Consider the following 27,437-nt stretch of genomic DNA (forward strand, 5'->3'; position numbering starts at 1 on the left):
GCATATTTTATCTTTAAAAATGCATATGTTGAGAATTTGACTTGTGATTAAAAATGTAATAAGATACACAGTCGTACCTTGGATCCCAAACGCCTTGCGAGTCAAACGTTTTGGCTCCCGAATGCTGCAAACCTGGAAGTGAGTGTTTCAGTTTGTGAACTCTCTTTGGAACCTGAACATCTGACATGGCTTCCATGGCTTCCGATTGGCTGCAGGAGCTTTCTGCAGCCAATCGGAAGCTGTGCCTTGGTTTCTGAACATTTTGGAAGTCAAACGGACTTCTGGAACGGATTCCTTTCAGCTTCCAGGGTACCACTGTAGATTTAAATACATTTTTGGGTGAGGAGTAAAAAAACAACAACTCACAGATTAAAGGGGAATTGGGACAAAACAAAGACATGCACACATTGCCTTGCTCCCGCAATTGAGTGGGGTTTGTATGCATGGCCACCGCAGAATTTTGAGGAGGCCCGGCCCTTTCATTGAACTTTTTTTGGGGAGGTCCATCCCCAGACCTCTTAGTTGGCATGCCTGGACACACATAAAACTGATGTGACTAGAAATAGATGGATCCAACTGTCCTTAGCCTTGACCAACCATTTGAGAATTACTGAATTACAGAAATGCCTCAAGTGAAGATAGAATAGAAGATGGTTTCACTTCTTTGCTACTGAAGACAAGAGAATCAGATTTTGGGACTGAAACAAAAGGCTGACTAAAAGACAGTGGGGAAAAACATTGTCACGACCCTTTGTCTGTTTTAGATATGCCTAGTTAACGGCATATGATTTCAGTTGTATCAAAACACTATGAACATACAGTGAATCCTCCGGATATGAACTTAATTCATTCTGGGGGTCCGTTTGCACCCCGGAAATTACGTAAATACGTGCAGCACAATTGAGCGCTTCTGCGCATGTGTGTGTGACGAAACCCGGAAGTATACACTTCCGGGGTTGCCGCAGCCGTAACCTGAAGATTACGTATCCAGAGGGTTATGTAAACAGGTACGACTGTAATATCATATACTTTTATTAGCTGCTGATCATTCAGCTTAATCCATCAAGTAAAAATATTCTTAGGTGGTAATTTTCTGTTTTGAAGTGATAAGATGCATGAGCTATTTTATATAACACATTACAACTGTGCTGGCCTCCCCAAACAAAACAGTTTTGAAAGTCTTTCCATATGGGATAAAGAATTTTAATACACATAACATTTCCTGCATTTTCATCTCAGAGGAAGAAATGCATATTTGAAAAAAAGAAAAAGAAAAAACTCTTAATAATTTTCCCAGCCACCATGCAATTTTTACAGTCTGTCTCCATGATATCATATTTGCAGTGTGAGGTATGGTACAGTCTGTCATCAGAGTTGCTCTCAGTACTTCCTTGATGCCAGACTAATCAAGATAAATACATCATGTAGTAATAGAGGTGTAATTGCTTCAAAAGCCGCATTTGTTTTAAATGCTTCATGCTTCTTGTTAACACCAGCTCAGCTAATGTCCAGAGCTTTTATTTTACAGTTTACTTTTAAGTCTTCCCACGTGTTCCTTCGTTTTTGGTGACTGACAAGGATGTATTGAAGGCTTGATTTGTTGCCTACATACATAGAGAATGCAAAATAAAGCTTTTCTCTGCATCTCCCAGTTCTGATGCAAAAACAAAGTAAGATCAAATTTCCTGAAGTAGTGGAAGCCCAATGAAAACTAGATATTGACTCAGAAAGGATCTCCAAGCACCTTTTGATAAGTTACTGTAAAAAAAGCAAAAAAAGGTAAATGACCCCTGGGTGGTTAAGTCCAGTCAAAGGCGACTATGGGGCTCATCTTGCTTTCAGGCCGGGCGAGCCGGCGTTTGTCCAAAGACAGCTTTCCGGGTCATGTGGCCAGCATGACTAAACCGATTCTGGTGCAACAGAACACTGTGGTGGAAACTAGAGCGCACGGAAACACCGTTTACCTTCCCGCCACAGCGGTACCTAATTATCTACTTAAACTGGCATGCTTTCGAACTGCATGGTTGGCAGGAGCTGGGGCAGAGCAATGCAACTCACCCTGTCGCGTGGATTCGAACCACTGACCTTCTGATCAGCAAGCCCAAGAGGCTCAGTGATTTAAACCACAGCGTCACCCGCTCCACGTACGTTACTGTACATCTGTGCTAGATATGCCAAACTCTGCAGAGACACTTCAAATACAAGCCTTCACTCATTCATTTTCTTGTGTGCCGATTTGTTGCCCTGCAAAATTTTTCTGTTGAGATTACCAATAATGGTTGTAGTAAAGGTAAAGGTAAAGGGACCCCTGACCATTAGGTCCAGTCGTGGCCGATTCTGGGGTTGTGGTGCTCATCTCGCTTTACTGGCCGAGGGAGAAGGTGTACAGCTTCCGGGTCATGTGGCCAGCATGACTAAGCCGCTTCTGGCGAACCAGAGCAGCGCACGGAAACACCATTTACCTTCCCGCCGGAGCGGTACCTATTTATCTACTTGCACTTTGACGTGCTTTCGAACTGCTAGGTTGGCAGGAGCAGGGACCAAGCAACGGGAGCTCACCCCATCGTGGGGATTCAAACCGCCGACCTTCTGATCAGCAAGCCCTAGGCTCTGTGGTTTAACCCACAGCGCCATCCGCGTCCCCCAATAGTTGTAGTAGTTGTGGTTAATTAAAAGAAAATACCAGTTCACTATCACCAGCAGCTTGTTTAATATGGGGCAAAACCCGTGAGGTTACTTTGGCCACAGTTTGGTAGACAGGAGTTTAAAAAACATAGCAATGTGTTAAATCATGGGTAGGCAAACTAAGGCCCGGGGGCCGGATCAGGCCCAATCTACTTCTAAATCCGGCCCGTGGACGGCCCGGGAATCAGTGTGTTTTTACATGAGTAAAATGTGTCTTTTTATTTAAAATGCATCTTTATTTAAAATGCATAATCACTACAGTGGTACCTTGGGTTACTGATGCTTCAGATGACAGATGCTTCAGGTTACAGACTCTGCTAAGCCAGAAATAGTACCACGGGTTAAGAACTTTGCTTCAGGATGAGGAAATTGTGCAGTGGTGGCGCAGTGGCAGCGGGAGGCCCCATTGGCTAAAGTGGTACCTCAGGTTAAGAACAATTTCAAGTTAAGAACGGACCTCTGGAACAAATAAAGTACTTAACCCGAGGTACCACTGTAGTTATGTACTTAGCATGATGTAAGCTGTATGTAAAAGAGTCTAAAAGGCTGTGTGAAACCTGCTATCAGTACAATAGCCATCACTTACGGACCTCCGGAACGAATCAAGTTCTTAACCCGAGGTACCACTGTTATTGTATCATTAACAGAATGTGTATTTAGTCTCCAAGCACCTTTGGCTGGACAAAACTCCAGTCCAGATCCATACACAGCATTGGTCTATTGAGCCACGTTCCTTAGATATTTGAGATATTGAGAAATTAGCCCCAAACCAATACAGGTAAGAAGCTCACAGATAAATGTTTTGAAGGATTCAAGGCTTCTCCTGTGCATTGCCCGAGTCATCCTCTGCAGGAACTCCCAGCTCTTAGTAAATAAGATTCATGCTCTTATTTTTTACACAGCAAGATGTAACAGTGACAGAACCAATAAACTGCAGAATCAGGCGAAGAGGCACTTGTTGCTTGTTTAGACATATGACCTGACAAAAAATAAGGCGCAAACAAACACAATTCGCAGCAGAAAACCCCAAGGAGGACAAAAAAGAATCGTGCCCAAATAAAAATGTGACACACTTCTATTGGATATATATTCAGCTTCTGTTGTTTTGGTTGGAAAACAGCTGCAGGTGTCCTCCAATTATCTCACCATTTTCACAAATATCAACTGTCATATTTAATTTGTTCCGTTCATTGTGCAGCTTCCTCACGCTGCACAATTCTTTCACTATGCATTTACAGCCAGAGTTCCTACCACTCAACCTAACTTTCAGGCTAGTCAATTAATGCATTATTTACAAGTTCAACGCTATTAAAAACAGATTCTTAATTTACTAATGATTTAGGAGCCCCCAGGCAATTTCCCAATTGGTATTTCATAGAGAAGTGGGGGGAAGGACACCCCCCCAAACAACTGGAAAAGGGGAAAGAAATGTGCCAGTGATACTTTGGCCTAATTGTTTCATGACGGTTTCTTCTGTGATTTTCTGCTGCCTTTAATTATCCCCCCTTCCTTCCTTCCATTTTGTAGTTCATAGTTAATGCAGATGCTCACCCAGCACTGAAAAATGGAAAGTCCTAATTGAATATACATATTTTTAAAGCAAAATCAGACGCTCTAGAATGACTCAGTGTAACACTAAACCATGGAATGGTGTTAGGAAGATAAACCACTCTGAATCTCAGGTTCACAAATTCCTCCCTCCTCCATTGGAAGAATTTGGATGCTGCCACAGATGTTAGATTAACCACAAATTATTGTTATACCTAAATCCTAAAACTGTGGTAAGTCTTAACTATGGTTGAGTGTTTAGACCTTTTAACCTCCCCCTGAAATAAATTCAGACAAGACTCAAATTTTGGTTTGGTTTTTGGCAGAATTTAGGCCACAACTTTATTGATTACATCAAGTGAGCATAGGCTCTAGCTCCCTGCACCTCAGTCAGCCTAGGGTGAACACCTGGAACAGCGGAAAGCTGGGGTCAGGCTAGTCCACCACCCAGATGTCCCCCTGGACTCAGGCATGGGCACAACCCCTCCCAGGGTTGACCAAACCATTGAGTCCCTGGATTCCTTTAACGGAATACCCTTCACATAGGGATGGCAAGAGCGTTCTGCCATCCCTATCACCTGAACCAGAGCCTATCCGCAACCTTACAAGTTGTGACGATTTGCTACGTGGCAGGCAAAATCCAAATGGCAACAGCCAATCAGCCAAGTGGGGAAAATTCCTGCTGTACCCCTGTCCCAACGACAGATCACACATGATGGCATAGCAAGGCCAAGTGCAAGCCCTAAATATAGGGAGAGGTGGGTGGGTGTTCTGATGCACTGGCCCAAAGAGGAAGCTCAGGGTCATGTGCATGGGCATATATACGTCCCTTGATCCATTTGGCTAGTGTCCCATTGGCCTGATTAAACCCAGCATCAAGGGACCTTCCAATAGGGTGTTGTGGCTATCCATTCGTACCCACCCACAACAGAGGGTTGTTGCCAGGTCGCACCGCAACACGTGCCCTCTTTGAGGGAGGACACGATTTAGTGTAAAGAAGCCAGCTTCGTGAACAATTGTTTAAAACTGGTTTGTCTTTGCTAATGATAGTAAAGTCTGGGTAACTAGAGTTTACCTAGATTTGGATGTCCATAGCAATTTAGTCTAAGATGAAAGCAAAAGCTTCCAAATTTATGGCAGCACTGAAGGAGCAGTGGGCAGGGGCTCACTGGGGGTTCATCCTCATACACTGGTACCTTGGTTCTTGAACTTAATCCATTGCAGGAGTCCGCTCGACTCCCAAAACCATTCAAAAACCAAGGTGTGGCTTCCAATTGGCTGAGGAAGCTTCCTGCACTCAATTGGAAGCTGTGTCGGACGTTTGGCTTCCAAAATACGGTTGCAAACTGGAACACTTACTTCCAGGTTTGCGGTGTTCGGGAGCCAATTTGTTCGACAACTAAGCTATCTGAGAAACAACGTACCACTGTAATGCTAAACATGATTTAGCATTATATGTGTGAACACGGCCAATATGCAGTAATACAAAACAGTGTGATTGACACTGTTATTCAGATGTATAGAATTATTTAGGGCTTGGCAACGTTTGGGGTGTCCTGGTTTTTACTTTTTGAAAGATGGCAACCCTGGAATTATTTAACCATTTTACAGTACAGAGCCAGCAGTGCAACAGATTAAAAAGGTTAGAAGTTAAGGAGAATTAAATATCATTAGCATTTTTGTGCTTTTGTGCAGCGCAAAAACAGCATTTCAAATACATATCTAAATTTCCGAAGGTTCGTTCCCAGAGTTCCCCGCTTCTTATTCTGTGCTTGACTTCCCCCTGTTCTTTGCTCAGACACTTCATTAAAGCCTGACCCTAGTACTTCTCCAGATCCCGAGCTCCCAAATTACAGCCACCTACAACAGAGAGTGGCCGGCATTAAAATGCTGACATTAAGTGTCTGAAGATAATTCATGTTAGTGACACTTATTTACAGGGCATACCTGCAATTTCACAGTAACGCAAATTAGTTTCAAACAGTAAATGTCAACATTTTAATGGTGACCATCACAGCTTCGAGATAATCGTGTCAGTGTGGGGCATGTTGATTTGAGATAAAGTGAAACTAACATGGATGCATTTCACTCCTGAGGCGTAAGGAAAAGTGGCAAGGAGAATACTTTAAAGAAACTGAGGGACGGTGCCCATGAGCATAAACTCCTGATGCCTTGTAATAGCTTTGGCTATAAGTTAAGCCTGTGTTATATAGATGGAAATCAGAAGGATACAAAAGGGAAACTTGCCATAACTGTACCACATACCTCTAGCTCTCACTTTATGTAAGTTGTGTCCATTTCCATGAACTGCTGTGCACCAAGGTGGAAAACACTTCTCTACTCTGTAACAAATTAGACTTGTTTCATGTATGATGGTTTTCTTAAATGGCATCTGTGTCCCTGTAACTTGAATGTGCTGCGTCCAGTGTACAGGGCTGGCTCAAGACATTTTGCTGCCTGAGGCAAAGGGCAAGAAGATATCCTTCCCCAGGACACATATGAGAAGCCAACAGGACTGGTAGTTGAATCTTACTCCACTACTGGTGAAAGGACAGTATCCTCTACTGTGCTTGAGGGTAGCAGGATAGCATAGGGGGCGCATGGCCACTCCCTGCACCTCAATATCTGCCGCCTGAAGCAGCTGCATCACTCTGCCTCATCGCAGGGCCGGCCCTGCCTCTGTGCATGTGTCTGTTTTCATTCATACATACAGCAGAACATTGGCTGGTACATGCATATTTGACAAGGTATGTGCAATTGATGGGAATTTGTTGCTGAATAAAGTCACACAACAGGCAGCTGACAGAATCAGGTATATTCCATTGCATGAAAATGCCATTTCAGAATGACCTGGCCTGTTTCCCCCCACGATCTGTTTTGATAGCCAAAACTAATAATACACAAAATCATCTGTTAGACTTTCCTAGTGACCTAAAGTAAAAACAAAACCAAAAAACCAAAACCAAGCAAGTTCTGGATTTCACAGAGCCAACAAAACTAGGACGAAACACAACACCCAGAAATACAAATGTGTTTGTAATTGGACTAGGCAGAACCATAAGGTTAGTTTTTTTATAAGGAAAAGCTGTAAGACAAAGGGAAATTTTGAACAAGGGAAATCTAGTTTAATAAGAATCATTTTTACTGCTGCTGATTAAACTGGGTTTTGCATTTCCTGTGTGTGAAAACTGAGCAAAAAGGCTGTATTTGGTTTAACAAGTTTCCTCCCATTCTCCACATCCTATTTAAATATCCATACACAAGATTTTACAGACTAAAAGGCATTCTTGGTGTCACTACTGAAATAGCCCCTAGAGAGAAGCAGCCTTATCACTGAAATGCTGAAGTCCTGTTTAATTTTGGTGCTTTGGCAATATCAGTTTTTCCGTCTCTGAGGATTTCAGTCCCATTGGAAGCATATTGCCCCTCTAATGGAAGATAAAGGGTTCAATTTTCATACTCAGCGGCTTTGACTTGGCGAAACCACCCGGTGACTACGTCTTCTGAATGCACTCCCCACGTGATGACAGCCGATATCTACCAAATCAGGGAGCCTATTAATTCTCTAGGCTTTCCACCTGGCACAGTAAATGTCAGCCATCTCCAAAAGGATATGCATTCATAAGGCATACTCACCACATGAAAATGACATGAGAAAATGGCTTGTTAATGATGTCGTCACATCTAAAGTGGGAATCAGGCCCAAATAGAGGGATAAAACTCTTCGGTTAATATTCAACTAAATCATACTCGACGCAGGCCATTAAAATCCACGGACGCAATAAACTTAACAAGTCCATTAATTTCAGCGGGTGTATTCCAGGTATGACTTAGCTGGATATCATCCACAAACAGGGAGGCTAACAATATTAATGATTAGGCAGGGGCAAGACATTTTGCTGCCTGAGAGAGGGCAGCAAATAGTATTCCTCCCATCTCGCTATGTCAAGGTGCACATGAAAGTAATTTTGGCACCATAGGTAAAGGTAAAGGGACCCCTGACCATTAGGCCCAGTCGTGGCCGACTCTAGGGTTGTGGCGCTCATCTCGCTTTATTGGCCGAGGGAGCCGGCGTACAGCTTCTGGATCATGTGGCCAGCATGACTAAGCTGCTTCTGGCGAACCAGAGCAGCGCACGGAAATGCCGTTTACCTTCCCGCCAGAGTGGTGCCTATTTATCTACTTGTTCTTTGACTTTCGAACTGCTAGGTGGGCAGGAGCTGGGACCGAGCAACAGGAGTTCACCCTGTCACGGGGATTCGAACCACAGACCTTCTGATTGGCAAGTCTTAGGCTCTGTGGTTTAACCCACAAAGAAGAACCTCACAAGTGTTTCTTCCTTGTCCCTAATGGTAAATACTGTTGCTTAAATGAATGAATGAATGTAAATGGCATTTCCATGAGCTCTGGAACTCGTCACAGTGTCCCGTTGCACCAGAAGTGGTTTAGTCATGCTGACCACGTGACCTGGAAAAGCTGTCAGTGAACAAACGCCACCTCCCTCGGCCTGAAAAGCGAGATGAGCGCCGCAACCCCATAGTCGCCTTTGACCGGACTTAACCATCCAGGGGTCCTGTACCTTCTACCGTTACCATAATAATAAATAAATAACAGTTTTTGCTATCCTTTCATGACATTTGCTGTCAGAGGCAGCTGCCACACTCTTCCTATTGGAAGAACTGGCCTTGTAATTAGGCTTACAAGCAGCAGTACTCACTGTGCTTTAGAAATATAGGCCCCTGTTCTGTTCAAGCTGAAGAGCATATCACGGAAAAGTTTAGACACTGCAAGCTAATTTCGCGTCAGTTCAACTTTGCAATTTCCGCTCTTGTCATATCTGTGTTTTGCATGCCATGGAATGGTGCTTCACTGTGCAACTGAATTAGTTTCACAGTGACTCAAAGGCATTAAAGGATGACTTTGAAATTCTAAGTCCTGACTGGGAGGGATTTTTAATTCCTTCCTTATAATGAAACCATTAACAACAATAACCAAAACTCCTTAACAGTTACACAACCCTGAAATATTATTCTCTCGACTTTGCTGGGTGGACCCAATTTGAGATCTCGGGTGGGGAGTTGAGAGCTTGGTTTGCATAACAAGCAAACAAACATGAGACAAGCACAGGCGTGCAACCTTAATGGTGCTTTGAAACATGAGGGTGAAGAGACCTGTGATTTAATCTAATGGCTGCATCTCTGCAGGGACGTTCTAAATGCCACCGAGTCTGAAAAAGTGCTAGAGCTAGCTCTGCTAGTTTGCGTGAGGGAAGCGGCGGGAGGAAATTCAGACTCTTGTTTTCACTCACTTGGTCAGAAGTATCTCTGTGAGCGCTCCAAAGCAGACAGATGCGATGTGGAAAACAAGACTGGGAGGAGGATCCTTAAAGGCAATCATCATTTGATAGACCAGAAGTGGAATACTGATCATCGCAGCCAGGATTGTGCAGAAGACAAGCCACTTGTGCCATCGCAACAGCATGGCTCTCCAGGGCGATTTTTTCTCGAGCTGGTACTGCAGAGTGGGAGGTGGGCAGGGGAAACACATGGGAAAAGACAAGAGAGGGGGAGAAAATGAGTAAAGGCAGTGAAATGATGAACATTAACTGCTAATAGTTTAGAACAGGGGAAAAAAAACCTAAGGAATGATTCACGTTGGACCATAAATATACGAAGAGCTGCTGAAAACTTGTTTGGTTTTCACAAAGGGGCTTAAACCAATATCCCCTTATTTGTTAGTCTCGGGCAAGGCGTTTATGGCAGGAGGACGCATTAAACCTTAACCTATGCCAGCACGCGAGATATTTGGGAGTTTTTAAGGATTAAGACAAGAGGCAATGCATACCATTTATGCAGAATGGCTTTGAACTACCTGCAACAGATTGAGATACAGTTATTGCATATTAGCGCTCTGAATCTTCATTCTGTCAGGAGCTAACGGGGAAGGCGCGTCATCCGAGATAAAGACTTAGAGGGCCCAATTCAGAGGCTGCTCTCAGGCCTTCATAAACCTGTCTTTGCCTTGAATAATTTCCATTTTATATCTGTATAAAATGGCTCGAATCTACACCCAGATTTCTGCTGAAATAAATTGGCATTATTTCACCACTGTAAATTCACAGAATGTTGCAAGACATACTACTACGAGGAGGCAATCATCATTCTTCAGGGCTCAGGAAGTGCTAAACTGGCCCAACAGTCTGGAAGGGAACGGGGAAGCAGTTCATAGGCAGCTGCCCTAGAGTAGGAGCAAAATCAGACGCTTGGCGGGATTCAAGCTGAACAAACAAAAAACCAAGGTTTTGGCAAAAAACTTGACACCTGCAGAAATAGATGGGTTCCAGAAGGAAACAGAATTAAATGTGGTTACAAAAGTGAAATACCTGGGGGTTAATTTGACTGGGAGAAATTTGAATCTATTTAAGGATAATTATGAAAAATGCTGGTCAGAAATTAAAAAAGATTTGGAAACTTGGTCAAGATTGAAACTTACCTTGTCAGGAAGAATTGCTGCAGTAAAAATGAATGTATTGCCAAGAATGTTGTTCTTGTTTCAAACCCTTCAGATCGTGGACAGAGTGGAATGTTTTGGAAAGTGGCAGAGAGATATCTCGAAGTTTGTCTGGCAGGGCAAAAAGCCCCGAATAAAATTTAAGATTTTAACAGATGCAAAAGAAAGAGGGGGGTTTGCCCTGCCGGACTTAAGACTGTATTATGAAGCTGCATCTCTCTGCTGGATGAAAGATTGGTTTCTGTTAGAAAACACTGATGTCCTAGACCTGGAAGGGTATAGTAACGCTTTTGGGTGGCATGCATATCTCTGGTATGACAAGGCAAAGTCTCATAAACTGTTCAAAAACCATATTGTCAGGAAAGCTTTACTCATTGTCTGGACTAAATACAAGGACTTACTTGAAAGTAAGACCCCGAGGTGGCTATCACCGGTGGAGGCTAAGGCTGTAAAACTACGTAATATGGAGAGTGGCTGGTTGAAATATTGTGAGATAATTGAAAGAGATGGTGATACTTAGAGGTTGCAGAGTTTTGAAAAACTGAGAGGAAAGGTGCGAGACTGCTTTCATTATGCCCAAATCCTAGAGATCTTTAAAAAAGACAAAAAAAATGGTTTCCAGGTGGAAAAGTCAAAATTAGAAACAGAATTACTTGAACCTAAGACGAAAGTGCTCTCAAGAATGTATAACTTGCTGCTTAAGTGGAATACTCAAGATGAGATAGTCAAATCAGCAATGATAAAATGGGCACAAGACATAGGGTACAACATTATGTCTGAAGACTGGGAAAGGTTGTGGACCACCGGTATGAAATTCACGGCATGTAGTGCCTTAAAGGAAAACATTATGAAAATGGTATACAGGTGGTACATGACCCCAGTCAAACTTGCAAAGATATATCATTTGTCTGATAATAAATGTTGGAAATGCAAGGAGGCTGAAGGAACTTTTTTTCACCTCTGGTGGACATGCCCGAGGGTGAAGGCTTTTTGGGAAATGATCTATAATGAGTTGAAAAAGGTGTTTAAATACACCTTTCATAAGAAACCAGAGGCCTTCCTCCTGGGCATTGTGGGCCAGAGAGTGTTAAAAAAAGATAGAACTTTCTTTTTATATGCAACTACAGCAGCAAGAATTCTTATAGCTAAATACTGGAAGGCACAGGAGTTACCCACGCTGGAAGAATGGCATTCGCAGCTGATCGACTACATGGAACTAGCCGAAATGACAGGCAGAATCCGAGATCTGGGAGAAGATGCAGTGGAAGAGGACTGGAAAAAATTTAAGGACTATTTACAAAAACATTATAAGTTATATGAATGTTGAGAGTTTGCTAAGTGCTTTGGAAAAACATGCCTCAGTATTGAAATTGGTAAATGAGAGAAATTAAGTTTAAGATTTAGAAATGCATAAATTACGGACAATATATCTAAACGAAAATACAAAAACAACTGAAATAAGGTATTAATTTGCTGTTTATTTTATTGTAAAGAAAGCAGGGGACGGAGGACGTGGGGAAGTCTGGTCGATCATGAAAATTGATTTGAAAAAGTGAATCTTTCTTTTTTTCTCTTTATAATTTCTTTTCTTTTCTGTAAAACTGCTTTTGTTGTGCTATTGATGTTGTATTCTTACCCTGGAAGAAAAGCAAATAAAAAATCATTATAAAAAAAAAAAAATAGAGTAGGAGCAAAACAGGAACTCACAATGGGCTCTACTCTTTTGCTGTCAGCAGTGCTGAACAACTGATAACCAAAAGGCAGTTCTATGTATCCTGAGCCCCATATGGAAAACAATTGCCTCCTAAATGGCAAGCTGGGTGCTAAATAGCTGCTTATATTGGGGTGGGAACCTTTTTCTTTTTTGAGCACTGCTCTCCTCTTGGGATAGGTCGAGCTGGGCTGGATCTAGTCACATCAAAGAAGCGTTTCTGTTATGTACTGAAGTTCTCACCCTGGGCCAGCAGGGGGATACTGTAGATAGTTATGCAAATGAAGGATCGAAAGTGACGTTCAGTGATTGGCTAGTTACAGAAAATGGTTACTGTTGCATTCTAGTGGAGCTCTATATAAGCAGGCTGACTGAGCTCCTCAGTTCAGTTCTGTTCCAGCTTACAAATAAAGAGCTGCTTTGGAAGAATCGCTGTGTTGTCTGATATGTTTGCCCACAACTTAACAGTTTCAGTCAAGCGTGTTGTAAACTCATACAGGGAAATCCGGTTGGGAAAGATGGGACTCCACAGCGCCATCTGGTGTCACAGTGTTATACCGCATACACAGCGCATGCAAAACACTTTTTCTTTACCAATCTAGATGAGTCCCTGGAGTCAGTGGTGGATATTGACAATGTATGGAGGGGCATCTCTCTGTCTTTGTCCCTGTTTCTCCTCCTCGCCAACCTGCATGGGATTACAGCATGTCCCACAAGTTGCCAAACCCTAGCAGGAAGTGGTTGGAGCCTTACTTCCTCTTGGAAAGTGGCACCTGAGTGGAGGAACCTAAGCCAAGTCAGGGACATAACAGTGAAGTACTGTGTAAGGTTAGAGGGAACATCATGCTAGAGGTAATCAGGTGTATTCAGTAGGATGGTACACAGCACTTCATAAGACTACTTTTGAAGCTCCAACTTCTGCCTGGAGACCTTAATAAGCACATTTGTGTTTCGGTGTTTCTCTGAGTTACCTTGCCATTTGAAGGTATCCTGCCTGGTACAGCAGGCACTTCCTCCAGGGAACCTTCCACTGTGAAGTCCCAGGGAGCCCTGTATCCACTTACAGCTTCACAAGTCCCTCCTAATGTAGAATTAGAAAGCTCCAACAATAAATTAGGGCTCTTTGCAGATGACCTAATGGTCACAACACCAGGCCCCAAAGCACAGCAACCTCCCTAATCAGAGAACTCAACACATTTGCAATGGTGTTGGGCCTACAGGTAAATTTTGCAAAGTCAGAAGCTATGTGCTTCAACACCCCTCCTCACACCCAAAAATAACTCAATAATGTCACCAAAATAAAACTTTGCCAAACCAAGTTCAGATACCTAGGAGTACAAATAACCAGAAACCTCAATAAATTGTACCTCCACAACTACAAGCCCCTGTGGCAACAAATTAACAAAGATCTAAAGAGATGGAACAACATGAATTTCACTCTCTCAGACAAAATAGCCATGATCAAAATGACCACCCTCCCAAAACTACCCTACTTATTCCAAACCCTCCCAATCTGGAGTCCCCCAACCCAACTCCGCAGATGGCAGAGAAAACTACATTCTTTTATCTTCTCACATAAAAAACAAAGAATAAGCCCCAAATACCTGCACCTCCCCATCTCAGAAGGAGGATGGGAAATCCCCAACATAGAAGCATATTACATTGCCAATGAAATACGCCATATAATCCCATATATACCAAAAGATGAGACAAAACAATGGATACACCTAGAGAGGGACACAATTGAAAATACCTGCACCACAGCATACCCACTACTTCCAAACAAACTAAGGAAAATTCCCACAACACTTAACAGGTACACACAGACCATGCTCAAAGCATGGAAAACAGAAATAAGCAAACTATCCCCAACCCCATTCCCACTAATTCCCCTGGAGTACCACCCATTATTCCACCAAAACCTCCAGATAAAAACCTGGCAAACCAAAGGCTTTATATCGCCTAATAGACTATAAAAAGAACAAACAAGATCACCACAGCCAATCACAAACAAAACAACCACACCCTAGGCCAACCCCAACCCCTCTCACCAACAAAGGAACACAAGTGAACAGCAGAGAACCTGCACAAGCAACGCTGACACAAAACCCCACATATATTAAGTAAAATAGAAACATCGCCACCTGACCCCACCCCCACTCACCTTTCCCCCCTCCAACTCTTTCCCCCTTTTCTTCCTAATGTCTTAATGAATGAAACTGATCTGTAAACAATGTTACTTGAAAAAAGAGAGAGACATTGCACATACTTTTGTAAACCAAGAAAAACTTTAATAAAAATACATTTTTTTAAAAAAAAAATAAAGCTCCAACAATTTGGAATTTTCTCCTATTGTTGCTTAAATTTCTACTCATCACCTTGCTAGTCGTGAAACATAGTTCTGGACAATAAAAGCCAGCCAAGTGCCATTAAAATGTGTACAGTCACTCATTCTTTGGCAAATCTTCAGAGGAAGGGAGCATCAAAGTTATTGAGCCAGCTTTCACTGACATGTTTTCCAATGGGCTGATATGTTCAAGAAGTACCACCTTGGTGTGAAAGACTGATGTGATCAAATGGTACCTTATTGTGCATGGAGTTTGAAGGAGGAAAAGTAGCAGAAGAAAGTCTGAAGTTCTTAGAAAATTTGATGACTGTGGATGCCCGTAGGAGGTACAGCTCAGGAAGGTCAAGTACATTGTCGTGCCCACTTGCCTTGTCATTTCCTTTGAAACTTTAAAAAGCAAAGGGCTAACCGCAAATGAGAGGATCTTTGTGATCCAGGCATGCTATGTATCCTTTGTCTCTACTGATTGTTCCGAAGTTTCAAACGGATATTTCAAAAGCACATTTCAGTCTGGAGTCCATTTAACATTTAAACAGGTAGACCTTGCCTTGAATGAGTACCACCAAACCCTGTCCCTTGTTTTGTTTTTTGTTGTTGCTATGTGATTGTAAAAAATAGCAATGCATTGAGAAATGTCACCAAATAAGAGCCTTCTGGAAAACAGAACATTTAGCTCTTGCAAGCTTACTATTCTATGCTGTTGTTGCAAAGCATGCCCCAAATTACAGTAGTTCGTATCTGCGCTCCTGATAGGTTATGTGACTCACACACTGCGATTACAGAAAAATACCTGTGGGGTGAAATATCCATAACCCATGGTTAAGATTAAACACGGGTTGCAGGTAATCGGTGTTTAAAGTACATTTAACTTGAGTGCAGTACGGTTGGTACAGACAGCCCATGAAAATAAATACTAATATCTATTGTACAAAGTGAAAAAACTAGCATACGACTTCAATCAGGTGGAACAAAAGTGCCGTGCTATGCCCCACACGCAGAGTTTGTTAAGCCCAACAGATCAAATGCTCACAAAACAAGGGAGTCTTTCATTGCAGAAGCACCATGACTTACGCTTCGTTTTTAAAAAAATAAAAAATAAAATATGCCGCCTGGTGACTTAAGGAGAAGTGTAACTGATGCCTTCAGCTGAAGAAGCGTCACAGCAATTGTTCCACAGCACCTCGCATCCACAGAGAAATCCGTTGGCTACCTTTGCAACACTTCAGAAAGCTCCCCTGGTCTCCAGATGCAGCCTTTAAATGCTGCAAGTTGGTATGCGCTTATTTTGGAGTAAATCTCAGTGAACACAATGTGAGCTACTTCTGAAGAAACGTGTGTAATATGGGACTACAGTGGTACCTCAGGTTACATACGCTTCAGGTTACTGACTCCGCTAACCCAGAAATAGTGCTTCAGGTTAAGAACTTTGCTTCAGGATGAGAACAGAAATCGTACTCTGGCGGCACGGCGGCAGCAGGAGGCCCCATTAGCTAAAGTGGTGCTTCAGGTTAAGAACAGTTTCAGGTTAAGTACGGACCTCCAGAACGAATTAAGTACTTAACCTGAGGTACCACTGTATTGGTCTTTCAGCACAGTGGGTGATGCATTCGGTGAGATGGGATGAGCAGGTAGCACTTGGCTGATGCTGAGTGGCAGCCAAGGGGGTGGACAGTCTCCCTTCTTTAAACACATAGAAAACATAAGGAGCCGCCTTATAGAGCCTCGCATCAATGGTCCCACGCCAAGAATTCAACATTATGTATAAATCTGATGCCCAGTGTATCATCTAATTCAGCCTAACAGCAAAACCCTATGTGTTTTCGCTCAGAAGCAAGTCATGCTAAGTTTCAGTGGGGATTATTCTATAGTCGGCGTGTTTAGGATTACAGCCTAAATCAAAATTAACCAAGAGGAGAAACATAAAGGTCAAGACTCTATAAACTTGTAGCCGGGCTCTGTAACCTGGCACCTAGACGCACACATTTTTGCTTTGTAACATTTTGTATGTGTTTTTAAGAGCAGCGCCTGAAGCCCAGCTCTCCTGAGCAACCCTACAGTTACATGTCCGTCTCTAAGTGCTTGTTTGATGGAGGAAAAACAACTTCGGCAGGTTTCAAAGGGTTTACGGAAAACAACATGGGACTGGAGAACCACCAGATGAAATATCACGAGTAGGATTTGCACTAGGTATAAAGTGACGTTGTTATGCCCGAGGAGAATGCAAACCCCATTAAAATGTCCTTTGAAGACATTGTCAGCAAATTTGTACTGTGCCGTCACAGTCTTTCAGTACATCCTAATTTGGACACTTCGAAATGTGACTTCCCATTTCACTTCCGCCTGCACTTTTCTGCTTGGTGCTCTTCTGCGCATGGGTGCCATTAAGATCTGCGAACAGTCAGATATCGCTGTTCAGGTGAATTGGCTTGGATTATACGAAGCTTTCCATTCAGGTTTTTATTTTTTATTTTATGCCTTGTGGACTGTTTTGCTGCACTGGAAGAGTCGCGACCCTCTCTCTTTCGACATTTGGACACAATTTATGCTGTCTATTTTACCCTTGGCGAGACTCGCGGCTGGTCTGCAAGATACCCCCATATCGTTTTTATGATAAATGAATGCCTTCGTTAAAATATCTTGGTCCCGCTACAGTAAACGATACACTGGCTCCGAGGACAGAAGAGCTTCTATTAGATGCTGCTTTTACCCAGCCTTTTCTGCTTTAACCAACCTCCCCACCCTCTCCATTACTTTCTTTGTTCTACTTTTGATATTCCTTTCCCCCTTTTTCTATCTCAGCTTATATTGTGATCTTATCAACTGTCAGTTGATGTGGGGCTCGTGTTTCTAGGGATTCTCATTTCCCGTTTGGCTTGTTCTACAGATAATTTGTCGTAATCTTTCGGTATACTTGGAAAGGTACCGAAGTGCTGTCCTCCTGTCCCAAAGGCAGTGTTCCACAAAACAATAAAATAAGAGTTAGGCTACTTTGATTTTTTATAGAAATTCTACCCGCTCCTTCATCTTCTGCCTGTGCATTTGGGAATCTCTGCAATCAGCGCCGCACAAACCTGGTTAAAGTTTTCAGGGGTTCCCTGAGTCTGGAGAGAGGGGGAGAGTGCTGAATATCAACAGAAAACGAGTCTGACAAGATGGGGCTCACAGACACCAAGAAATGACAATAGACCAGGGATACATGAGTCAGTTTACCATGGGCCCAAATCCATTTCACATGGCGTTATTCATAAATCTGTCCAGTCCTGTCTCCATGCTGTTCTGTGATTTTTAAATTTAAAAACCTGCATGAAAATTTATTATTCAAGAATGTGTTTGAATATATATTTACTGTAGACATTTCTAAATGTGGTAGTAGTAGTAGTAGTAGTAGTAATAATAATAATAATAATAATAATAATAATAATAATAATAATAATAATATAAATAAAAAAATTCCTTCCAGTAGCACCTTAAAGACCAGCTAAGTTAGTTCTTGGTATGAGCTTTCGTGTGCACTTAAAGACCACTTAGTTGGTCTTTAAGGTGCTACTGGAAGGAATTTTTTTATTTTGACTATGGCAGACCAACACGGCTACCTATCTGTAATAATAATATAGTATTGACTACTGGGAAGGGGATTTGTAGTGGCGGCCAAGAACATGTGTAATTTTAGACTTGTTCACACTTGGCACAGGTACAAGCTCTGTCTACACAGGTGTGAGTGCTTGTGTGAAAGAGCATACAATTTTTTTTGTTTGTACAGCTCGGCTGTTGTGCACCCTGGGACACAAACTGTATACTCATTGAATACAGTGTGTGAACACCTGCAATAAGGCAAGGCGCATATGTGATAAAATGGAGAGGAGTTGAAGCTCAACTTGCACAGGGAGGGATAGATTTCCTGTAATAGAGAGGAACACACACACGCACGCACACGCACACACATTTGTTGAATGCGATCCATATTTATGTTTATGTATACATGTAATAAAATCCAATATAAAGGCGGCACAAATAAGCTCTGACAACAAAGAAAGCACTTTGTGCTGTCAGTTACTTCATTTTCCATAGTATATAGAGGTGGGATTTCTAGGTAATATGCTTTATTTTTTTTTTAAGGATTTAAATATCAAAGTGTGCCCATGTATGACCCCAGCTGCATGAAATGCTATTTTGGGGCTGTTCATAGAAGACATCTTCAGTCCTTAAACTGATATTCAACCAAGTGTTGAAAAGGCTAATATGGGAACCAACCCTAGAAGCAGGGCCAGCTCTTTATTTTGCCCATAAATGGAACAACATGCACACTTTGTTACAGACTGCGATCTTGGGATCATACGCAACAGTGTGCACCAGACTCTTGATGCTTGCAAGCTCTGACCCGAGTGGATGTTGCTCTTGTCTTTGTAACTCTGCAAGAATGTCTGAGCCTGATTAGCAATTATGCATGATAGCCTATCAAGTAATTAAATTATATACACATTTCTTCTGGTATGGAAGAATGCTCATGTTTCACAGGATGTCTGCAAGAAAAGAAGTCTGTTTATGTTGTGCAGTTTCTCCCCCTACACAATTCCTGCTGGTGAAGTGATCACGGAGAAAACCTCCTTTGACTCCTTATAATTCCAGCAGACCCCATTCTTATAGAATTCGTGGTTCTCTTTGCCTTCAGACAGAAGATTGCCTTGATATTTTTTATTTTAAATTGTGATCAGACCGGTATGACTCAACTGATCCATGAGGACATTCATTCATATTTCAGCTTGTGGGAAAGAAAAACAAACAAACCACCTCTCTCTTGGTCATGTTGGGAATGTTACTCTTTGTGCAACGAACTCACTAAAAGGTAAAGGGACCCCTGACCATTAGGTCCAGTCGTGGCCGACTCTGGGGTTGCAGCACTCATCTCACTTTATTGGCCGAGGGAGCCGGCGTAGAGCTTCTGGGTCATGTGGCCAGCATGACTAAGCCGCTTCTGGCAAACCAGAGCAGCGCACGGAAACACCATTTACCTTCCCGCCGGAGTGCTACCTATTTATCTACTTGCACTTTGACATGCTTTTGAACTGCTAGGTTGGCAGGAGCAGGGACCGAGCAACGGGAGCTCAGCCCGTTGCGGGGATTCAAACCGCTGACCTTCTCATCGGCAAGTCCTAGGCTCTGTGGTTTAACCCACAGCACCACCCGTCACTAGCACCCACTTATTTCGTCTCGCACGATAGCTGGGTGTCTTTTTTGTGCAGTATACTTTTGGCCAAGCAGGCTGATGAAACGCTCGCCTTGCGATTCAGTTTTGTTCCAAATCTTACAAGTTATGGAGCGGTCAAGGCAGAACCCTAAAAGCCATAGGAAGGTATGGCAAGCAGATATTTCTGGATTACAAATCCCATCATCCTTTGTGATTGGTCATGCTGGCTGGAGCTGATGGGAGTAGAAGAGTCCAACAACATTGACAGGGTTGCAAGTTTCCCATTTCTGTGCTAAAGAAAGAATAGGCAGAAGGGACAAGGAAAGCAAAAGCGAAGGGCATGAGAAGGCCATAGACCAAAAGAAGGAGGCTTGGGGGGATCACTGAGGATTAGGAATTTGGCGAGGGAGTGAAATGAGAAAGGGAGCTTGGGGGAAGTCTGAGAGGAGAAAGAAAACAGAACAGAGAGAATATAGCTACATTTGCAGCTTCTGGGGACTGGGGAGAAAATTTGAATCAGTTTGCATTTAAAAGCAATATTACTCAACTCATACTTTCCAAGCAAGACAGGAACCGAAATATAGCAATCCCTTGAAATTCACACTTTTGTGAATTTTGCAACACCACTCCGCAGCCAAGTAACGTGCGCAAAAAGGAATATACTAGGTTGAATATATAAATGCATATATTAGAGGGGAAAACCATACAAAATACTAGGGTTTCCATATTTCAAACAGTGAAAACCCAGAGCTTTTTGGGGGGCAGGGGGCAAAGTTGTTGAGCTTTCTTTGGCAAGATCGCAAAAATAAATTTAAAAAATGCTGGTTTTGAGCTATTTTAAGGGATTTTCGCCCAGACATATGGCAACAGTACAAAATTCATTCTGTTAAGGAAAGTTGCCTTGCACACATGTTTATAGCAGACAGCCTTTCAAATCAACGCTAAAATTCTGATAAATTTCCATGCGGACTTACACCCCCCCTCACAACTGATGTGGAAAAGTGGAGAACTGAAGTTAATATTTGGAAAAATGAGAAACTGAGAGAAACTGGAATTGACATATTCTCCCTTCCTGCAGAGGTAAAGGATCATATATTGACTGGTGATAACTCCCCATATATTTGGCTGACGGCCTATATATTTGGCTGCTGCACAGAATCAGAAGAAGTTTTGTTTGCATCAGCTGCTAGCCATAGCAATAAAATAAAATACAATGTACTGAAGCTAGAGGTAAAAACTGAACCAGACAAAATACACTCTGGAGGTTTACATCAATAATCAAATAATAGATCTTATTCTAATTGCCCCTGCTAAAAATTGTGCAGTTCTTGCTGTCGCCTGATTATCTTGATCTGCTAGAAGAAAGGCACAGTAGCAATGGTTGAGTGACCTGGTATGGACAGAAGTAGAGGAATAATAACCTCCTGCACAGTTGAGCTATGCTGCCCAGACTAGAATCTGGAATAGACTGGAGTGAATAGGGGGGAAAGGAAGGATGGGGGAAAACATCTTTCTGTAGCTGAAATAATACAAAGGAAAATCATATATTACATGGGGAATTTGGAAAGCTGCACCTAAAGAATTTATTTTTCTACACTGCTGTTAAGGGTATCAGGCAAGATGCCTCACTAGTCTGTTCTAAAGCTTTCTTATTGGTGCTAAAAAAAACTTTACAATGCAGAGCGCCTCTATTCCATGTCTTGCTCATTCGCTGGCAGAATCCAAGAGTGGGCGGTCCTTAAATCTTCCCCAGCAGAGTAGTTTCTTGACCCCCAGTCTGCGCCTCCCCTCTCTGCATGAAAGCCTACTACGCGAGGAAGGCTTGGGTAAAGGGGGACCTCTCACCTCCCCGCTTTGCTCAGGCAAGGTGTCCTGGCACCGCCTTGCATCGCCTGAGCCCTGCATCTCCTCCCCACTAGAGGCGTGGCTTCCTTCCTCCGCTGAGAAAGTGCTGCTTCCCACAATCTTTGGGGGCTCTCTGTAATCCATCCGCCTTTTCCCCTCTCGCCCCTGAGCAGATGGCAGTTTCCTGACAAGTGCTGCTAAAGTACAGGGGCAAGATGAAGGTGGGATTGCAGCAGTAGGCCTCATTCTAGATAGACCTTCCATAACTCCAACTATCCCTATTTTCTCGGGACATTCATGGAATTACAGAAGCCATCCCGGTTTCTGACAGGATCCCAGGGAGCCAGCTGACTCACGCCGCAGCGACACACCAAAAGACATGCGCCATAATTTTGGTCAGAGTAATCTTGGAGGGCGCGCCAGACATCGTGTATAAGTATATGAGTAGGGCTCATTCTGAGAACTCGGGAAAAAGCAGGAACTCCCATTAGTGCCCAAGCTGTGACCCCACCTGAATAGGGAGAGCTTGGCCACAATTCCCCATGCTCTGGTAACCTCCCATTTAGACCCATTCAATGCATCTGTGGTTGCTTTGAAAAACATTCCAGAAAATGCAGTTGATCCAATGGCAGATGAAGATGATGGACCTTTTGGAGATAGCTGACCTGACTGGAAGAATCCGCAACCAGAAAGAAGAGGAATATCAAGAAGATTGGAGGAAATTTAAGGACTATTTGAATAAATATTGTAATATTAAAAACTAGAAGTTACTTGAAAGTACCAAAGAAAATGCAGTTAATCCAGAACAGAGATACAAGATTGTTAACTGGGGCTGGGTGATTTCAGCACCTTCCATCTAGGTTTCGTCAGTTGCTCTTTTTTTGTTTTCACTCAGGCCTTTTAAACAATTTAGGTAATCCAGGGCTGCGCCCTCACTGCTTTTCCAGTGCTAGGTTTCTAATCCATGTTCAAATGACAGTAGGCAAAACGCGTATATATCCTTTACTTTGTTAAAAAATACTACAGTTTGATGTGTTGTTTCTCACACTGACTGGAATCCTTAAGCCATTCCTAATTTGTCTCTAGCCAAGGTGTGAAGGCCTTTGCATGGGTTAAAGACACCTCTGCCCTTCAACACAAACAGAAATGAACCTGACACTAATGAAGCTGTGCTGATGTGAGCAGCTGTGGAGGGAGAGCTCTGCAATGCACAAATAACCCCACTTCATTATGCTCTAAGGCAGCAATGTAAATATGCCCTGGGCCTCTGTTTTTAATGCTGAGTTCTGTTTTGTTATTTAGGTAGTCCCCCAGCCATCATTTTAAAACTGTTTTATGCTTTACTTTGCTTTACGTTTTATATTTACACACACACCTTTTTCTGGGGGTACGCAGGGGTACACATACCCCTAAACATTTTGTGAATCTAAGTTTGGCCTCATTGTTCAAGAGGTAAAAATCTGGACACTCAAAGTTGTTGAGCCTGAACCAGAGCTGCCTGCACAAAAAATAAAATTTGAACACCAAATCCAGGGCATTTGCTTTAAAAGGACCCCCAAAGGAGGACACGTCTGGAAATTCCCGGCCGTATGGCAACCCTGTATAAGCTGCCCAGAAAACTCTTATGTCTTGGTGGTGGCATAAAATCAACACAAATAGTGTGCAGAAAGACACTTGCACACATACATTCGTGTGCATAGAGGCTCTGTGCAATCGCTCCAAATGAACACACACTTATTTCCCAAGTGCCTTCTTTGAATGTCCAAAAGCAACTATTAATGTGCAGTTAAATTCTGATACCAATGATCAACCAACCCAGAGGTAGCAGAACTCACACTCTGTGGTACTTACGGTCATCTGTACACAGCTCAGCCTATCTGCAATAAGGATGGATGGGGGGGAGGGAGAGGGTGTGTGTTCTGCACACAGCTTCGCAATGATTAAACCACTTCAGATATTATAGTGTTCTGTTCCTGAAGGATAGAGTCACCACATATTCTTTCTTGATAGGGTTGTCCCTATTCCATCTTGGAAATGCACATGGACAAATCAGATCCTTACTACTACTATTGTTGTTGTTTCTGGGAAATACATCTTAATTGGCGCATAAATATCTCCATTCGGCTTTCAGGAGGAGCTTCACTCCACCAGCTCACATCTCTGCCATGACGGTATTTGAGGGTGCTCCGTCATGTCGCAGGCACCTCCAGCGATATTTTAATTGCCTACGAACAAATCTGCACATTCCCCAAAGCCCAAGAGAGCGATCTGGGCCAGCCCTAAATATATATTAGTGTGGGTGTTGGAAGAGGAGTGTCATATCAAATTGAAGTCTGAGAATGTCTCCAGGAAATCAAAAATCTTTATATTCGCAGTTATAAAGGGATCATGCTGATGCACCTTCGTCGCCTGCGCAGGTGTTGCAGGGCATGATTTAAATGATGCTGCCTTGCCCTTCGCTGAACTGCTCCCTTCTCGGCTGCACACCTGGACGCACAGCTGCTGAACTCCGTGGGCCTCCCGAGCAAACTCCCAGCCAAATGCCTTTTGGAAAGAACAGAGCCGACTGCCCCATCTCAGGGCCACGGCTTGAATGCATTCACTCGGAATTCGTCTGTAAATGTACATTGTTAATTTAGAGCCTGCTCTTCATTAATTAGAGGCTTAGTGGCAAGTGCCATTGAGCTATCTGCTATGTTTAAGGTTACCTCAAGCCCTTGTAAATGACTCGCTGATAACAAGATGAATCCATCTTCATTACTTGGCCACTCCTGTCTCGGTATGCTCTGCTTCCTGTAAAAGGGCGATGTCACTTGGAACCGTAGAATTAAACTTTTATCCAAACCAGATTCTGCACTTTCACCTCTCTCTCTTTTTCTTTTTTTTTATTCAAGTTGTTCCGATTTATTACGCCTAAACGACATCTGATTACCTAACATGGAGAAGAGCAGCAAACGCAACCTGAAACAGCCAGCAGATCCCTTTTTTCTGCTTTTCCGTGGGGGGGGGGGGCGTTTCACTCCACGGTGTGTAAATAAAATAAAATATTTTTCCCCTATTTTTCTTCTCATAAAGTTATGCCTTTGGATAGGATGAGGGGAGGTGTTTCCCTGAGGAATACAGGAAATTAATTTTAAATCTGAGGAATAAGTATCTTTTTGTTCGGGTTTACTTTTGCTCGCTCTTTCAAATATATTATATGCACCGCAGCAGACTGTATGTGTCAAATCCACCTGAACTGTTTGTGCAAGCTTGTACTTTTGCCCAGATTTCCACTTCTGCACACCGGAAGCCACAAACCTTGCCTAAAGTTCACTATATACCTCCTCTGTTTGTGGCCTTCATCTAAGGCAAGGTAGCTTGGATGTAATCATTGACTTCCTAAATACATGGTCCCCCCCCCCCCAAGCTGAAAGCCCAATAACTTAAAGACACAAACTAACCTTTCTTGGCAGATGGTCTCTGTACGGAGCCACTGCTAGAGAGAGCTAATGTTACCCGGCATGGTCGTTTAACACATTAGGGTGCTTACAGGTATCACCTGCTGCTCTCATGAACCATGGTTCGATGTAAAGCATCACTGGCTGGAAAAGGTAATTGTAACCCTAATGAGAAAGAGCCCTCCCGAAGTTTTGATGCTCTGTGTTGATGTAGGAAGGAGGAAAGAGGGGGAGAAGGTAGAGATGCTTACAGGAAGCTCTCCCAAAACGGAGGCATCGAGCCTTTAACTATGTGACGCTGCTATGTTAGTCATCCTTGTCAGCCAGTTCAGTAAATATAAGCAAGTAAATTCCTTGTCAGTTGAGTGACATTGCGAAGAAGTGATCAACTGCCACATAGTCATCAAATAATTGCACCTTACAATTAGTATGTTACCCCCTGTCAGGGGTGCCAACTTGAATGAAATATTGTAAGCCCCATCCCACATAATCGATCACATGACACAGTGCACATGCACCATTTGAATGGGAATACTCACCATTTTTTGGGGGGGGGGCTGCCCCCTCAAATAATTTATTGTGCCCCTAAAAGTTGGCTCCTATGCCCTCTGTGATGGACTCTGGCTTTCTGCACCTGTATTCAAGGATTCTAGTCCTCAGGATAGAATAGAGCAGCGGTTCTCAACCTGTGGGTCCCCAGATGTTGTTGGACTACAACTCCCATCATCCCTGAGCTCTGGCCTTGCTAGCGAGGGTGATGGGAGTTGTAGTTCAACAACATCTGGGGACCCACAGGTTGAGAAAGGCTGGTATAGAGTATTTCTAAAATGTGAGGGCAATTGTTTGATGAAGAATCAGCAACAATAAAACAACTCCAAAACATATCCAGTTGGATTGGACGTTTTTGTTTCTCTCTTTGGCTAGTTGTAGACTTTGTATCCCAGACTGAAGTCGTCACCCTATTCGAAGGTTTCTACAAGTCCTTGCCCTTCTTTACTCTAAACCACTGGCAATGTCTTCCATGGAAAATCTGTGAGTAGGGTTGCCAGACCTTCAGGGTTGCCCTGGAACCTCCATGTTTGCTTTCTTACCTCCAGGAGGCAGGTGAAGGGCTGGCTTTTTCTCTTTCTTTCTTTCTTTCTTTCTTTCTTTCTTTCTTTCCACAGTGTCTACTATCAAGGAGCATGTTAGTAATACAATCCAGTGTTCTTTGATGCTTGAGGTCTGCTCAACTTGCAACTTGAGAAACCACTATGCTGTACTGAGCAGCCACTTTTGTAATCGAATTCGAGTAATGAAAAAAATTGTGAAAGAGAGAGAGAGAGAAGTAATCATCTTCGTGTATCATCCCTTTATTAACCGGAGCCTTCATTAAAGGATAAGGGAGAAGAGGATTGTTAGGATGCTGCATTTGAACACATCACCTGTGGCATCCTTCCCCCCCCCTCCGCCATTTCCCCGATCCCTACCTTTTGTAACAATTTAGACGTGGCGTTATCTACATTATACATGATTGAAACAGACAATCTCAAGATGAACTTTTCTTAAATTTACCGGAAGGATGAGCTGAACTCTTTAGGTAAGTGCTCTTTAAAGTTAATGTGCTACTGTACAAAGAAAGCTCCCCCCCCCTTTTCAAAAGATAAAGCTTATATATTGTGGTGGCGGTGTCACCAAGTACAATGCTGCCACTGAAATGGAGGTCAAATCTGAAGGTTTTTATTATTTGCCAGCAAAAAGCAATGAAAAGTTGTTTAATTTTTTTTGTTACTATTATTCAAATGGAAACTGTTTTCCAGCTTCTGAGTCTTAGATCTCTGGTTAGGGTGGTGGTGATGGTGGGGGAAGAGTATCACTCAGCTGTTCAGGTTTTATTATCCAATGTTGCCAAGGAAGAAAGAAAGAAAGAAAGAAAGAAAGAAAGAAAGAAAGAAAGAAAAGAAAAGAAATCCAAGATTTTTTTTTGGGATCCAAGTCAGGTCAAGGCGACTTTTTTCTTGCAAAGGTTAAAAGCTATTCCAAAGGGTTACAGCATCCATAAAGGCAAATGAAATTATATATAAAGACGGATGGAAGAAAAGCAATAATTGAGATAAACCGTGACTGGTTCGGAAAGCTTTAGACTGAGAAAACGCTGATATTAAAGCCGGGAAATGGAAAGTCTTT

General features: G+C 42.7%; 1 protein-coding gene across 6 annotated transcripts in view; it reads right to left on the reverse strand.

The window, feature by feature from the left end:
- LOC310710356 (uncharacterized protein) overlaps positions 1 to 27,437 on the reverse strand; it is a 270,054-nt gene that overhangs the window by 54,178 nt on the left and 188,439 nt on the right. For 4 of the 6 annotated variants that reach the window (XR_014527963.1, XM_083511275.1, XM_083511277.1 and 1 more), the window contains one exon: positions 9,542 to 9,747. Coding sequence is in view for 5 of the 6 variants with exons in the window: in XM_083511275.1 (XP_083367401.1) it covers positions 9,542 to 9,747 (206 nt within the window). In the remaining variant the exon portion in view is untranslated. Of the gene's footprint in view, positions 1 to 80; positions 133 to 2,206; positions 2,245 to 9,541; positions 9,748 to 27,437 lie in introns of those variants that run through there. The other 2 variants (XM_083511276.1, XM_083511278.1) reach the window with 2 other exon arrangements.

This window comes from Podarcis liolepis, assembly GCF_965112155.1.
Source record: "Podarcis liolepis genome assembly, chromosome: 6".
NCBI classification, from domain to species: domain Eukaryota; kingdom Metazoa; phylum Chordata; class Lepidosauria; order Squamata; family Lacertidae; genus Podarcis; species Podarcis liolepis.